The 17,568-nt window shown below is 44.7% G+C and overlaps 1 protein-coding gene across 3 annotated transcripts in view; it reads right to left on the reverse strand.

Moving 5' to 3' along the window:
- Positions 1-7,418: 7,418 nt before the first annotated feature.
- Positions 7,419-17,568, reverse strand: part of arl15b (ADP-ribosylation factor-like 15b) — a 69,975-nt gene continuing 59,825 nt past the window's right edge. For all 3 annotated transcript variants that reach the window (XM_020457944.2, XM_020457942.2, XM_020457943.2), the window contains one exon: positions 7,419-9,972. In XM_020457944.2, the coding sequence (XP_020313533.1) occupies positions 9,820-9,972 (153 nt within the window). In that variant the 3' untranslated portion in view covers positions 7,419-9,819. The remainder of the gene's footprint in view (positions 9,973-17,568) is intronic.

Here is a 17,568-nt window from a genome sequence, read left to right on the forward strand (position 1 = left end):
CAATCAGCATTCAGGGCTCGAACCACCCAGTTTTAAATCTTGTTTATAAGGTGTCTGAAGTGAGCGAACACAGAGCACAATTCCATAACACCCCATGGATCACTTTTTTGTCATTTACATTATTAATGTTATTTTATAACCTATACGTGAAATATTCCATTGTCTATAGAAGTATAATACGTTTTCTAACCTGTGAACATATGAAATGTTACATTACGGCATTATGATTGATATTTTTCTCAGGGTTGCGAGATGTGTCAGAAAAGTAAGTGATTCTGGGTGAGAGTCATTCTTTAGTCTTGTTTGCTGAGAAACTTTCCTGGGAAATGATGTGCTAATGTCCAGGTGTATTGGAAATGGAGGATTAGACTTTTTAAAGAAGATTAGTGTAACACTGTCTAGCCAGACCCTCGCATGGATAAAAGAGAGAACAGATTTAAAGTTTCTGTCTTGCAGACGGCTTTGTAAAGTTGTTCAGACATGGTCTAAGTTCTCAGATGAATCCCAAGTGTTCATCTGTCTGCATACTAATATTTGTCTGGGACAGACAGGGACAGAGACAGTCAGAGCAATTGGAAATGGACTTAACTCCTTTTTAAATATAGTTTCTCGCCCGAGACAGAATACGTGTTGTTATAAAAATGATGAAAGAAAGTAAAAGTACCATTGTTTCATTTCACAGCAGTGAGAGAACGGTTTCAAGCTCCGTTAAGCTAGAAACAAAGAGAATGACTTTAAGCACAAATGAGGAAAGAATTTCTCTATCCTGTCCTTCAAACTGTGGTTCTAGACTGCATATTTTGGGAAGGTTTATATTCTGTTCAGTAGCATTGATTATATATCCCATGTACAGTATTATAAAATATATTAAAATATATTGATTCGATCCATCAATCCATGCAACACCAAGGCCAATTAATGTATGTAATTTCAACCATGAACACTTTACTTAGTCTGACACACATATCATATAGATCTCCATCAAATGGTCATCAACCAAGCAGTGTGAACTCCTACATGTATGAATGTCACCATTTAGACATGCAAGAACATAGCACTGAATATAGAACACAGTGTTATACACAGTCAGGGCTACCCCAAACAAACATCTCTCCATTGTCCTGGCATTCAGATCAAAGAATGTAAAAAGATAAGAGACAACATATCCAAATAAAGACTTCCTGACAGAAAACTACCCTGTGACGTCAACACGGTATTCACTCGGCACGAAACGGAAGAAGATATGTTGAAACGGTTAGGTACTATCTGAACTCTATCCAATAAGAAACACTCATTTTAGTTTTCTGTTGCACAGCGGTTTGCAACATTTTGCTACTATGTGCCCTGTGAATACGACCCATGTTTGTCAAGCTATGATATGGTACATGTAATAGGGACTTCCTGACTAAAAACGAACCCCTGTGACGTCTTGTCTGGCACGAGATAAATAGTGGGCTCAGAAATTATTGACACCCTTGATAAAGATGAGCAAAAATAACTGTATAAAATAAATAATTCAAATACCGAACTATACTGTTATTTAATTATATAATTATATTTTATACTAACACAATTGCTCAGAGAAAATAGATTTTTGTTCAACAAGTGATAGCATACATTTTTTTAAAGGTTGGAGTAAAAATGATTGACACCTCTGTTTCAATTCCTCACCTTGCGAGGATAACTGCACTGAGCCTTTTTCTCAAATGTTTTATGAGGGAGAACCCATTCGGAGGGACCTTAGATCCATACAGAATCCTTCCAGATTACAGATATCCTTCGTCTGCACTTATGGACTTGCCTGCCCTCTTCAATTCAAAACACAGGTCTTTAATGGGTTTCAAATCCAGAGACAAAATGTTGATTTTGAGGCCAATTAACCATTTCTTTGTGGGTTTTAATGTGTGCTTGGGGTTATTGTCTTGCTTGAAGATATACTTTTGACCAAGTTCTAGCCTCCTAGCAGAGGCAACCAGGTTTTTGGCTAAAATGTCCTTGTACTGGGTAAAGTTCATGATGCCGTTGACCTTAACAAGGGTCCCGGGATTCTTGGAAGCAAAAAGAAAAAGACCCTTGGAAGCAGAAAAGAACCCCATTCCTAATGTAAAATATGGTGGTGGATATTTCATGTAACGGGGAAATTTTGCTTCCACTGGTCCTGGGGGCCTTGTTAAGGTCAACACTCAACAGCATCATGAACTTTGGACAGTACCCAGGACATTTTAGTCGAAAACCTGGTTGCATCTGCCAAGAGGCTGAAAATTGGCCCGAAGTGGATCTTCCAAAAAGACATTAACCCCAAGCACACATCAATTGGCCACAAAATCTATATTTTGCAATGGCCATCTCTCCGGACTTGAAACCCGTGCAAAAGTGGTACCGGAGTGCCAAGTCTTGGTCCAAGTGGCTTCTAAATAGCTTCTATCCCCAAGCCATAAGACTCCTGAACATCTAATTAAATGGCTACCCAGACTATTTGCATTGCCCCCCCACCACTGCCACTCTCTGTTGTCATCTATGCATAGTCACTTTAATTAACTCTACCTACATGTACATACTACCTCAACTTACCGGCATCCCCCCCCCCCCCCCCTCCCCCTGTATATATTGTGATCTTTTATTGCTGCTTTAATTACTTGTTACTTTCATCTCTTATTCTTTTTCTTTTTTAAACCTGTTGGTTAGGGGCTCGTGAGTCAGCATTTCACTGTACAGTCAACACCTGTTGGTTAGGGGCTCGTAAGTCAGCATTTCACTGTACAGTCAACACCTGTTGGTTAGGGGCTCGTGAGTCAGCATTTCACTGTACAGTCAACACCTGTTGGTTAGGGGCTCGTAAGTCAGCATTTCACTGTACAGTCAACACCTGTTGGTTAGGGGCTCGTAAGTCAGCATTTCACTGTACAGTCAACACCTGTTGGTTAGGGGCTCGTAAGTCAGCATTTCACTGTACAGTCAACACCTGTTGGTTAGGGGCTCGTGAGTCAGCATTTCACTGTACAGTCAACACCTGTTGGTTAGGGGCTCGTAAGTCAGCATTTCACTGTACAGTCAACACCTGTTGGTTAGGGGCTCGTAAGTCAGCATTTCACTGTACAGTCAACACCTGTTGGTTAGGGGCTCGTAAGTCAGCATTTCACTGTACAGTCAACACCTGTTGGTTAGGGGCTCGTAAGTCAGCATTTCACTGTACAGTCAACACCTGTTGGTTAGGGGCTCGTAAGTCAGCATTTCACTGTACAGTCAACACCTGTTGGTTAGGGGCTCGTAAGTCAGCATTTCACTGTACAGTCAACACCTGTTGGTTAGGGGCTCGTAAGTCAGCATTTCACTGTACAGTCAACACCTGTTGGTTAGGGGCTCGTAAGTCAGCATTTCACTGTACAGTCAACACCTGTTGGTTAGGGGCTCGTAAGTCAGCATTTCACTGTACAGTCAACACCTGTTGGTTAGGGGCTCGTAAGTCAGCATTTCACTGTACAGTCAACACCTGTTGGTTAGGGGCTCGTAAGTCAGCATTTCACTGTACAGTCAACACCTGTTGGTTAGGGGCTCGTAAGTCAGCATTTCACTGTACAGTCAACACCTGTTGGTTAGGGGCTCGTGAGTCAGCATTTCACTGTACAGTCAACACCTGTTGGTTAGGGGCTCGTGAGTCAGCATTTCACTGTACAGTCAACACCTGTTGGTTAGGGGCTCGTGAGTCAGCATTTCACTGTACAGTCAACACCTGTTGGTTAGGGGCTCGTAAGTCAGCATTTCACTGTACAGTCAACACCTGTTGGTTAGGGGCTCGTAAGTCAGCATTTCACTGTACAGTCAACACCTGTTGGTTAGGGGCTCGTAAGTCAGCATTTCACTGTACAGTCAACACCTGTTGGTTAGGGGCTCGTAAGTCAGCATTTCACTGTACAGTCAACACCTGTTGGTTAGGGGCTCGTAAGTCAGCATTTCACTGTACAGTCAACACCTGTTGGTTAGGGGCTCGTAAGTCAGCATTTCACTGTACAGTCAACACCTGTTGGTTAGGGGCTCGTAAGTCAGCATTTCACTGTACAGTCAACACCTGTTGGTTAGGGGCTCGTAAGTCAGCATTTCACTGTACAGTCAACACCTGTTGGTTAGGGGCTCGTAAGTCAGCATTTCACTGTACAGTCAACACCTGTTGGTTAGGGGCTCGTAAGTCAGCATTTCACTGTACAGTCAACACCTGTTGGTTAGGGGCTCGTAAGTCAGCATTTCACTGTACAGTCAACACCTGTTGGTTAGGGGCTCGTAAGTCAGCATTTCACTGTACAGTCAACACCTGTTGGTTAGGGGCTCGTAAGTCAGCATTTCACTGTACAGTCAACACCTGTTGGTTAGGGGCTCGTAAGTCAGCATTTCACTGTACAGTCAACACCTGTTGGTTAGGGGCTCGTAAGTCAGCATTTCACTGTACAGTCAACACCTGTTGGTTAGGGGCTCGTAAGTCAGCATTTCACTGTACAGTCAACACCTGTTGGTTAGGGGCTCGTAAGTCAGCATTTCACTGTACAGTCAACACCTGTTGGTTAGGGGCTCGTAAGTCAGCATTTCACTGTACAGTCAACACCTGTTGGTTAGGGGCTCGTAAGTCAGCATTTCACTGCACAGTCAACACCTGTTGGTTAGGGGCTCGTAAGTCAGCATTTCACTGTACAGTCAACACCTGTTGGTTAGGGGCTCGTAAGTCAGCATTTCACTGTACAGTCAACACCTGTTGGTTAGGGGCTCGTAAGTCAGCATTTCACTGTACAGTCAACACCTGTTGGTTAGGGGCTCGTAAGTCAGCATTTCACTGTACAGTCAACACCTGTTGGTTAGGGGCTCGTAAGTCAGCATTTCACTGTACAGTCAACACCTGTTGGTTAGGGGCTCGTAAGTCAGCATTTCACTGTACAGTCAACACCTGTTGGTTAGGGGCTCGTGAGTCAGCATTTCACTGTACAGTCAACACCTGTTGGTTAGGGGCTCGTGAGTCAGCATTTCACTGTACAGTCAACACCTGTTGGTTAGGGGCTCGTGAGTCAGCATTTCACTGTACAGTCAACACCTGTTGGTTAGGGGCTCGTAAGTCAGCATTTCACTGTACAGTCAACACCTGTTGGTTAGGGGCTCGTAAGTCAGCATTTCACTGTACAGTCAACACCTGTTGGTTAGGGGCTCGTAAGTCAGCATTTCACTGTACAGTCAACACCTGTTGGTTAGGGGCTCGTAAGTCAGCATTTCACTGTACAGTCAACACCTGTTGGTTAGGGGCTCGTAAGTCAGCATTTCACTGTACAGTCAACACCTGTTGGTTAGGGGCTCGTAAGTCAGCATTTCACTGTACAGTCAACACCTGTTGGTTAGGGGCTCGTAAGTCAGCATTTCACTGTACAGTCAACACCTGTTGGTTAGGGGCTCGTAAGTCAGCATTTCACTGTACAGTCAACACCTGTTGGTTAGGGGCTCGTAAGTCAGCATTTCACTGTACAGTCAACACCTGTTGGTTAGGGGCTCGTAAGTCAGCATTTCACTGTACAGTCAACACCTGTTGGTTAGGGGCTCGCAAGTCAGCATTTCACTGTACAGTCAACACCTGTTGGTTAGGGGCTCGTAAGTCAGCATTTCACTGTACAGTCAACACCTGTTGTCTCATGTGACTAATACCTTTGATCTGATTTGATTTGAAAACCTGTGGTTTGAATTGAAGAGGGGAAGTCCGTAAGAATAGACGAAGGCTATCAAGGATCTGGAAATTTTCTGTGTGGAGGAATGGTCTAAGATCCCAATCTAATCAAACATCTGAGAAAAAGGCTCAGTGCCGTTATCCTCATAAAGTGAGGTATTGAAAGGTGTTGAAAGCAGGGGTGTCAATTTATACCCCTACCTTAAACACAATCACTTACTTTTTAAAAAACATAATTATATAATTAAATACAAATACAGCTCAGTATTGATTTAATTATTTTACAGTTATTTTTGCTCATCTTTATCAAGGGTGTCAATCATTTCGGAGCCCACTATTTATCTCGTGCCAGACAAGATATCACAGGTGTTCGTTTTTAGTCAGGAAGTCTCTATTACATGTACCATGTCATTGTTTAGCTTGACAAACATGGGTCGTATTCACAGGGCACATAGTAGCAAAATGTTGCAAACCGCTGTGCAACGGAAAACTAAAATGAGTGTTTATTGGATAGAGTTCAGATAGTACCTTAGCGTTTCGTCATATCTTCTTCCGTTTCGTGCCGAGTGAATACCGTGTTGACGTCACAGGGTAGTTTTCTGTCAGGAAGTCCTTATTTGGATATGATGTCTCTATCTTTTTATATTCTTTGATCTGAATGCCAGGACAATTAAGATATGTTTGTTTGGGGTAAGCCCTGACTGTATACTTGTCTACTGTATGACTCATCACTGTACACAACACACACACACGCATGCATGTACACACACACGCTTGGGGTAAGCCCTGACCGTAAACTGTACTGAATGAGTCACCATTAGAGAAATACTATGAGCAGTTCCTCTTGCTTATGGCTCTAAGTGTAGCAGGCTGCCGGCAGAGGGTTTGTGGCCTCAGTGTAGCAGGCTGCCGGCAGAGGGTTTGTGGCCTCAGTGTAGCAGGCTGCCGGCAGAGGGTTTGTGGCCTCAGTGTAGCAGGCTGCCGGCAGAGGGTTTGTGGCCTCAGTGTATGTAGCAGGCTGCGGAGAGAGGTTTTGTGGCCTTAGTGTAGCAGGCTGCGGGGAGAGGGTTTGTGGCCTCAGTGTAGCAGGCTACGGGGAGAGGGTTTGTGGCCTCAGTGTAGCAGGCTACGGGGAGAGGGTTTCCTTGTTCCTACTCACAAGAGGCTCAGTCTAGTCCAGGGGAAGAAATAAATGCAACAGAATAATAATTAAAAAATCATGCTTTTTCAAATGTCAAACTAAATCTGATCGAGAGAATAATAAAAACATCCTATCAATGACTCCAGAATAACAATTCATATTTAAGTTGCATGTTAACGTACTTGTAAATGTCAAATTCCTCGAGGTCTGGGGTGAATTGGGGTGCTCCATTTTACAGTGACACATCATCATCAATGGGTAGCCGTAAGCAGTAATCATTTCACATATTCTCCGTTATGTTTCAGGGCTCAAAGAAAGACAACAACTAATTATATGGTGACAAAATAGAATTTATGAAATTATACTATTCATCTTGAGGTTTGAATATATCTTTCTTAGGATTTTAGTTTTTATTTTAAATCTGGTAAACTGCAGCCATACTACAGTACATCTACAGTACACCATTCAAAAGAGGGTCTGAAATAGAGTATTAGATAGTTCTTGATAGAGCCATATCTCTTTATACGGCCCTGATTCTTGATACTTAAGGTATCCTAGCAACCTGACACAATGAAATAATTGATGGAGTGAACACAAATGTCCTTTTTATTGTTGTTGTTGCCTTTATTGTCCATGTTGCCAAGTGGAGTTATGCATAAATTATGTATATACACAGCAGACCTTCAGAATAGACTAAGCCAGTAAAGCAAACTGCTAAATGTCAATTTCTTCTTCCAGTATAAACACAGACACGTGCCTGCCCTTGCAGATTATAACAAAACCATCTGTAACAAAATGTACAAATTGATCTTGATATAGATATAAATGAATTAGAAAATAGGCCGTTTGAAGAGTTTGGCTATCAGGGTATAAACATTTGATCGATACGTTACTATAAATACAACAACATGTTTAGATATTGGTATACTTCGCTCTACAAAGACTAAACATATACCAGGTATCCTAGATCTAGCACTCTTGATACACACCTGTGGCACACGGCTGGTCTGGTAACCACGGAAACCAGGTGGGTCATCTCAAAGGTTCGGGGGGGGGGGGGGGCGGAGCGACCAAACACATGACGTCATCAGCAGGGAACAGCAGTCGCAGATGATTGACAACATTGGTTATAATAATGAATGATCGACAGCATTGAGGCACTAATTGACAACATTTGGTGTTGACACGCTCAGGTAACAGGAGTGTTTTTCTTACATCCAAGTGACAGTAGCAACATCGTCACTGTACATGAAACACACCGTCCACTGTGAAGACTCTGTGCTATTCTTTGAAAATCTTCATCCTGATTTAAATTGAATTGGCTGTGCCGTGCAAACTGCATCCAATCGCACACTACACTTTCTCTTAAAAACACAAGAGGGGCAGGAGCTTTCCCCCCTCAGTAACAAGACTATCAAATTACTCAAATACTTAAAACATAACATCTAAAGTTAATTCTACACAATATGTATTTCAGTGAAAACAGTGGGAGAACATTTCAGTTTGAATTAAAAGCCTCGTCTCACCTCCATCTGCGTCCAGCAAATTCTAACCAACACTTGTTTGTGAAGACACTTGTAAAAGGTTTGGCTTTAAAACACATTAAGGCAGTGAAGTAGAAACATTTGTTACAGACCAGAAAGTGTTGTGGGACAAATCACTATTGATACACTGAGTGTACAAAATATTACACCTTCCTAATACAGAGTTGCATCCCTTTTGCCCTCAGAACAGCCTGAATTCGTCAGGGAGGCTGGCCCATGTTGACTCCAATGCTTCCCACAGTTGTATCAAGTTGTCTGGATGTCCTTTGGGTGGTGGATCATTCTTGATATAGATAGGAATCTGTTTGAGTGTGAAAAACCCTGCAGCATTGCAGTTCTTAACACAAACCACTGGGCCTGGCACCTACTACCATACCCAGGTCAAAAGGCACTTCAATCTTTTGTCTGCCCATTCACCCTCTGAATGGCACACACACACAATCCATGTCTCAAATTTCTCAAGGCTTAAAAAGCATTATTTAACCCGTCTCCTCTCCCACACGGATTGAAGTGGATTCATAAAAAGGGGACCATAGCTTTCGCCGGGATTCTCCTGGTCAGTCCGTGTCATGGAAAGAGCAGGTGTTCCTAATGTTTTGTGCACTCAGTGTATATTTGTAGAGAAACCATACTTGCGTTCTTATCTCTCCCCTTTCGTTACTGTATTTGTCAAGCACACCGAAATGCGTTCTCTGTAAGAAATGTGCTACAGAGATGAAGCCTATTCCAGTGACTCTAAACGCCCCGCAGACGTGTTCACTTCCTACAGACAGTCTCAATGTGCAACTATCAGTCATCCAAGAGCACAAGAACAGTGTCGAGTGAATAACAAACATGATAATAACACAGATAGTGTCTCACTGGTGTTCGCTTAAGTCTTAAATAGGGATATTTATTTTGAGTGGAGGCAATGCATTTTCCAACACGAAATGTGGTCCTTCTTTCGTGCAGTCCACTAGGTCTCTGCAGCTAGAAAACCGTAGTAGAATTTTCCTCCTCTCACCATGAAAACCCTGGAGGCTCATAGGTTCTCGGTGGCGGGGAATGACTCCATGCTCTATGACTCCTCTGGGATCAGGTTTCTCCATTGTGGTTTGCCATCCCGTTGGCTTTGTAGCTATGATGTAGCTCCTGTTCGGTCCGACTACAGACTGACGTGGGGTTTATAGTTCCTATGGTTAACAGGACCGTGTGGGGTTTGTAGTTCTTGTGGCTCAGCACGTCCTGTGAGATCTGTGGGATTTGTAGTCTCTGTAGCTCAGCAGGTCCTGTGGGACCTGTTGGTTTCGTAGTACCCAGTAGATGTACAGGACCTATGGGGATTGTAGTTCATGTACTCGGCATGTCTTCTGGGATTTGTAGTTCCCTGTAGATGTGCAGGTTATGTGGAGTCTGTAGTTCCTGTGGGATTTGTAGTTCCTAGTAGATGTGCACATCCCGGCTCATATCCTGCCAGTGTCTTGGTCCTTGTCCTCCAGCAGCTCAATAAGCTGAGTGAAGCTCTGCTTCACGGCATCAATGTTGTCCACTGAGCTGCCCTCTAGAATCCAGCTCTTCCCTCGGGCCAGAGGCTCCAGCTCAAAATACTTCTTTATCTAGCAGAGAAGTAGACATAGAAGGAGAGAGGACAGAGGTTTAACACCATCATTTCAAGTAACATTTCAACAAGAGAGAGAGAGAGAGAGAGAGAGAGACAGAAGAGAGATGGAGAAAGAGAGACAGAAGAGAGAGAAAGAGAAGAGAGAGAGAAGAGAGAGAGAAGAGAGAGAGAGAAAGAGAGAAAGAGAGAAAGAAAGAGAGAAAGAGAGATCAGCGGTTTGGACACATTGAAAAACACATAACAGTGAATAACTACCTGTAACATTATCTCATTTGGTATTTCCTTCTTGATGCGCGGGTGTACGGCATAGTATAAGATAGCTGATTTTGAATAAATAGTTTTCATTCCCATGTAATTACACCAATATCTGCCAAAAGCTTTGCATTCCATCTAACAAGAGCCAAGTGGAGACCACAAACTAGGCCAAAGTTGTACTTAAAAAGCCTAAAGAAATTAAGCAACTACGTCCAACCATGGAAGCGGGTCCCATGTTGAAAGTCTGCACGCGAGCAAAACAATAACAATCAATCCAGGAATCAAATGGGAGAAAGGTTACCCTTGTGGTTTCCACTGACTCCCAGTTGAGCTGAAATACACACACTTTTGAAAACAAGAACAGTGTCCAGCTATGTCAAAAATGTGGGGAAAAAAACAACATAAAACACGGCTACGATTCGCTCAACACTTTAAAAAACTTCTGCGCAAACACTTGACTGGTGGTCAAGCCATCATAGCAGACCGTTTCTGGGACCAGGCATCCCAGGAATATATGGGAACCACATATACAGGACCACTTATATATGAATCCGTAAGCCTAAGGCCATAGTGGTCAGTCTCTGTGGTGGTTTACAACCAGAGGGGGGTGATGAGACATGGCCAACCAGGCCATTACCATATAAATAGAATTATATTTCTATATTAAGTAGGGCATCAGACTGTTTCAGTGAGAGTTTACTACCAAGGTGATGTAAGGCCATGCTGGTCTCCTGGTCATCAGACAGTGTGGTGACGGAATGCTACGTGTTGCCCTCTCCGGGTAATAATGATCTGAGAGAGCAGAGTAGTGTCTGGAGAACCTTGACCCCGCACAGGCCAAGAATAAATACCTGGCAAAGCCTCACCCGAGTGTCAGGCCAGTACTCGGAGGAGTCATTTTTCACATTTGGAATACAACTGGCCTGGATAGTGGATACTATAGCAGGGTCGTGGTAAGTAGGGCAAGAAAACGGTTAGAAACGGAGCGAAATGAGGCGCTGCTAAATGCTGGTTTTCGGGGGGGGGTTACGGAAAAATGTTTTGCTACGTTGTGCCTTAAGGAACATGACTCAGCACTTGGATAAAAAGAATAGGAAATTAGGTCAAATAAATACAACTATTTGAGTAAACAGAGTCTTAACGGTGAACTTTTCCAACAGATCCTGTCCATCTGTGTTTAAAGAGGAGAGTCCAGTGTTTGGCTGTGTGTGCCGGTGTGTCTGTCAGTGCCAGTCAGTAGGGACAACTTCCTCTTCTCTGTGCAGACTAGGGAGGGGGGGGGGGGGTATCATGTTCAAACCCATTCAGAGAATAGGACTAGGGAGGATATCATAGGATACCCTAGGACACCACACTGCACTGATGGCCAAACCGACAGGAACAAGAGAGACTAGAATCTGCACTGACAGGCTGTAAAAAGCTCTACAGAAAGTGCTGGAGCTGCTCTTGCCCTTTTCCTTTCAGAGCAGAGAGAAAGAGAATAAATAAATAATCAAACAAAACATCCTTTGAGCCAAAGCTCCCATAGCATGCCAAGAATGCTGATTAAGATTTCCCTGTCTGGGACTTCATCGCTCGCTGCTATGAAATTACACAATCCTCCTCCTCCGAGAGCGAGCGAGAGCGAGAGCGAGAGAAAGAGAGAACAGGCTTAGAAGGAGCCGCAGCTTTTGTCTATTGTTTTTATTTTTGTGTGTGTACTGTGTGTGTGTGTGTGTGTGTGTGTGTGTGTGTGTGTGTGTGTGTGTGTGTGTGTGTGTGTGTGTAACAGTGGGAAGAATGTTGATGAAATTCAACATGGAGAAAGCAACAGGTCGATGAAGGCGAGGTTAAGAGAGGTTAGGGGTCAGAGGGGTCCGAGGCTGGCCTGATACAGTACAACAATCCACTGTCTGGTGGAAAAGGCTGACACAGCAGAAACCTTCCCATTCACAAGTCTCTCTTTGCCGGACATCTCAACGGGGTCAAGATGGGCAAGCTGGTAGCCTCGCTTGGCCCAACTTAGCCCACGTGTAGGCTGAGCTAGCTAACGAAAGACTTTGCTAACAAGCCGGAGGAGAGATGTTGGTGGGACAAATCAGTAAGACCAGAGGGTTTCTCTTTACAAACCGGGGTTTACCTATCAACTAGTCTTGTGCACCAGACAATTAGCCTGGGGACAAAGTTACCTGTCAGGTACATGAGTTTCTCTCTGCTTGACGTCTCAGCAGCGTCATGATGATAGGCAAGCTGGCGCGCTTCGCTTAGCCTGCCTTAAATGTAGGCGGAGCTAGCTGACACAGAAAGTATAGGGTGCGAGGCTAATAAGATGAATTGGATGTGGGAAGGTCATTCAGTGTGAACAGCAGATAAAGGGTTGAAGGCATAGAAATAGAATGATTTAGAACGGGCTTGGAACCTCTAACCCTGGCAATTTTGACTGGTAAACTCATGGGTACACTCGCAACGGCTGCCTCGAATTGTGATGCAATATTTTCCATGGTAATGCAGAATGTTCCAGCAACTGATGCTGGATTACCATGGTACCTGTAGAATGTTAATTAACATTGTGCTAACTGATGTGGCTCATGCAATGGAATGTACTTGCTGTAATGTCAGATGAGTCGATTCAACAAATCACAGCACAGACTGATGTGTAGACTTCCCCGATGTTACTTCCTGCTTTGCTTCTATGGGTAGAATCCCAATGTCCACCAGTCCACCCATTATGCCATCGTCGACTTGAACGGGGACTCCTCTTTTATTCATTACATTTCTATTGTGTGACTCTACGTACTGTGGTGGTGTGACGTATAGGTCACACAGCCCCAGAAGAACCCGCTCAAAGCTGGGATCAATAGGATATGTGTTTCCAGGGCTGACGAGATCTAATCTGATCAAGATCAAGTCTGTTGAAAAACGGTGGGAGGCTGGGAGCTGAAACCACAGTAAGATGGTGTTAGCCTGAGGAAGGGCCATGTGCTTTAAACATAATGATCAAAGTGGTAAGAGTTCATTTGAGGAAAGAAAAACTAAACTCTTCCAAAACATGATTGTTCCTCCCGTGGTGACAGTTCGCAACTGCGCAAATCCAGACCTGCATCTGGAAGACAACTGGGTCATGTCTAGTAGACAAAATGTTTTGAAACAGTAAGGTATTACCTAAAGCTGTTCCATAAGAAATGCTTGTTTTGTTTTTCCTTGTGCCCTACTAAATATGACCCTGAAGTAGCTAGTAACTTCCTGTTCTGCTCAGAGAGTATGGTAGATTTTATATGGTTATAGGTATGAAACAGGGTGCTGACTGACTGTTTAAGCCTTTCCTCCAATGCACCTTGAGAGGGAGATGAGGAATCAAAGACAGGAGAAATCAAGGATTTGACCTCTTAAAACACTTTGACAGACCATATTGGTACCACAGGGTGCTGCTGAGTGACTCCTGTATAACCCCCTGTGTAGAAACAGGGGCCTCCCTCTAAAAAGGAGACCTGTTTCCCAACAGGCCTCGAGGGGATGTGGAGGAGGCAGCGAAACACCCCTGGTAGATTTACAGTAACTCCATTTTACAGGGGGGCCTACGAGCCGCCTGAACGGGCTGACAGCAAACATCTGGTCCTGAGGCTGGAGCTGGGGAGCTGGCAACATGCCATGTCATCAGCAGTATCAGTGGAAAGGAGAGGGCCCCAGACTCCAGCCCTCACAGGTCTCCCGCCTTCCCTTCCTCCCTCCCCGCCCTGTCCATCCATCTATTCATCCATACATTGAGAAATCCACGCAAGGCTTCACAAAGAAAACAACTCATTGATTGACAGGTGACCCAATACTTTAACACCAAGATACTCTGAAATCTACCAATCAATCTGAAGGGGATTTACACACACAAGAGGTAAAACTGATGTCTTTTTAATGGTTTACATTCCACATAACTTTCATAGTCATGGGAGACCTTTCCAGGACCGTTCTTATTAAGTGGAGGCTGATGACAGCCACAGTAACATGCAATATTTGACTAAATATCTCACTGATTGGAGGGAATGTAGCCAGGAAGATCATGTAAATCCGTAATACTGAAAACATCTCAGAAAAAGAACTTCAGCACGCCAAACAACAACAACGGCTCCATCTGAAAAGTGAGATTCAATTGAGATGGCCCGACGTGCCTCTCATATTTCAGACCAAGGTCGGATCTTTTGGGGGTAGCTCCAGTTTAGTATAAAATCGGTGGAAAATCCGGACCGTTCCAAAAACCCAAACCGCCTGTTAGACCTGTAAACCTCCACAAACAAGCCTTGGGATCATCCCTGCTATTTCCCCACAGCAGTGGAGGGAGTAATATTTCATGGTGGAGCAGTAGGAGGGCCAAGCACTGGGGATTCCTCAGCGGTAAAAACATAGCTCAGTAACCAACGCTGAGCCAAGACCCCCGATTCACATTTTAAAAACGGCAGACACGCACACATAATATTCCCGAACACGGCCTGTGTGTGTTCCATGAAATTGCTCTGTATGTACATTGGCGTTCTTGTGTACTATGTACGAGCACGGAGAACAAGGCCTGGATGAGGTATTAACCTAGGTAGCCCACGTATGTAGGTACTATGTACGAGCACGGAGAACAAGGCCTGGATGAGGTATTAACCTAGGTAGTCCACGTATGTAGGTACTATGTACGAGCACGGAGAACAAGGCCTGGATGAGGTATTCACCTAGGTAGCCCACGTATGTAGGTACTATGTACGAGCACGGAGAACAAGGCCTGGATGAGGTATTCACCTAGGTAGCCCACGTATGTAGGTACTATGTACGAGCACGGAGAACAAGGCCTGGATGAGGTATTAACCTAGGTAGCCCACGTATGTAGGTACGAGCACGGAGAACAAGGCCTGGATGAGGTATTAACCTAGGTAGCCCACGTATGTAGGTACGAGCACGGAGAACAAGGCCTGGATGAGGTATTAACCTAGGTAGCCCACGTATGTAGGTACTATGTACGAGCACGGAGAACAAGGCCTGGATGAGGTATTAACCTAGGTAGCCCACGTATGTAGGTACTATGTACGAGCACGGAGAACAAGGCCTGGATGAGGTATTAACCTAGGTAGCCCACGTATGTAGGTACTATGTACGAGCACGGAGAACAAGGCCTGGATGAGGTATTAACCTAGGTAGCCCACGTATGTAGGTACTATGTACGAGCACGGAGAACAAGGCCTGGATGAGGTATTAACCTAGGTAGCCCACGTATGTAGGTACTATGTACGAGCACTGAGAACAAGGCCTGGATGAGGTATTAACCTAGGTAGCCCACGTATGTAGGTACTATGTACGAGCACGGAGAACAAGGCCTGGATGAGGTATTAACCTAGGTAGCCCACGTATGTAGGTACTATGTACGAGCACGGAGAACAAGGCCTGGATGAGGTATTCACCTAGGTAGCCCACGTATGTAGGTACTATGTACGAGCACGGAGAACAAGGCCTGGATGAGGAATTAACCTAGGTAGCCCACGTATGTAGGTACTATGTACGAGCACAGAGAACAAGGCCTGGATGAGGTATTAAATCAAATCAAATTTTATTTGTCACATACACATGGTTAGCAGATGTTAATGCGAGTGTAGCGAAATGCTTGTGCTTCTAGTTCCGACAATGCAGTAATAACGAACAAGTAATCTAACTAACAATTCCAAAAAACTACTGTCTTATACACAGTGTAAGGGCATAAAGAATATGTACATAAGGATATATGAATGAGTGATGGTACAGAGGAGCATAGGCAAGATACAGTAGATGGTATCGAGTACAGTATATACATATGAGATGAGTATGTAAACAAAGTGGCATAGTTAAAGTGGCTAGTGATACATGTATTACATAAGGATGCAGTCGATGATATAGAGTACAGTATCTACGTATGCATATGAAATGAATAATGTAGGGTAAGTAACATTATATAAGGTAGCATTGTTTAAAGTGGCTAGTGATATATTTACATCATTTCCCATCAATTCCCATTATTAAAGTGGCTGGAGTAGAGTCAGTGTCGTTGACAGTGTGTTGGCAGTAGCCACTCAATGTTAGTGGTGGCTGTTTAACAGTCTGATGGCCTTGAGATAGAAGCTGTTTTTCAGTCTCTCGGTCCCAGCTTTGATGCACCTGTACTGACCTCGCCTTCTGGATGACAGCGGGGTGAACAGGCAGTGGCTCGGGTGGTTGATGTCCTTGATGATCTTTATGGCCTTCCTGTAGCATCGGGTGGTGTAGGTGTCCTGGAGGGCAGGTAGTTTGCCCCCGGTGATGCGTTGTGCAGACCTCACTACCCTCTGGAGAGCCTTACGGTTGAGGGCGGTGCAGTTGCCATACCAGGCGGTGATACAGCCCGCCAGGATGCTCTCGATTGTGCATCTGTAGAAGTTTGTGAGTGCTTTTGGTGACAAGCCGAATTTCTTCAGCCTCCTGAGGTTGAAGAGGCGCTGCTGCACCTTCCTCACGATGCTGTCTGTGTGAGTGGACCAATTCAGTTTGTCTGTGATGTGTATGCCAAGGAACTTAAAACTTGCTACCCTCTCCACTACTGTTCCATCGATGTGGATGGGGGGGGTGTTCCCTCTGCTGTTTCCTGAAGTCCACAATCATCTCCTTAGTTTTGTTGACGTTGAGTGTGAGGTTATTTTCCTGACACCACACTCCGAGGGCCCTCACCTCCTCCCTGTAGGCCGTCTCGTCGTTGTTGGTAATCAAGCCTACCACTGTTGTGTCGTCCGCAAACTTGATGATTGAGTTGGAGGCGTGCGTGGCCACGCAGTCGTGGGTGAACAGGGAGTACAGGAGAGGGCTCAGAACGCACCCTTGTGGGGCCCCAGTGTTGAGGATCAGCGGGGAGGAGATGTTGTTGCCTACCCTCACCACCTGGGGGCGGCCCGTCAGGAAGTCCAGTACCCAGTTGCACAGGGCGGGGTCGAGACCCAGGGTCTCGAGCTTGATGACGAGCTTGGAGGGTACTATGGTGTTAAATGCCGAGCTGTAGTCGATGAACAGCATTCTCACATAGGTATTCCTCTCGTCCAGATGGGTTAGGGCAGTGTGCAGTGTGGTTGAGATTGCATCGTCTGTGGACCTATTTGGGCGGTAAGCAAATTGGAGTGGGTCTAGGGTGTCAGGTAGGGTGGAGGTGATATGGTCCTTGACTAGTCTCTCAAAGCACTTCATGATGACGGATGTGTGTGCTACGGGGCGGTAGTCGTTTAGCTCAGTTACCTTAGCTTTCTTGGGAACAGGAACAATGGTGGCCCTCTTGAAGCATGTGGGAACAGCAGACTGGTATAGGGATTGATTGAATATGTCCGTAAACACACCG

The sequence above is a fragment of the Oncorhynchus kisutch genome, linkage group LG23 (genome assembly GCF_002021735.2).
Source record: "Oncorhynchus kisutch isolate 150728-3 linkage group LG23, Okis_V2, whole genome shotgun sequence".
Taxonomy (NCBI): Eukaryota; Metazoa; Chordata; class Actinopteri; order Salmoniformes; family Salmonidae; genus Oncorhynchus; species Oncorhynchus kisutch.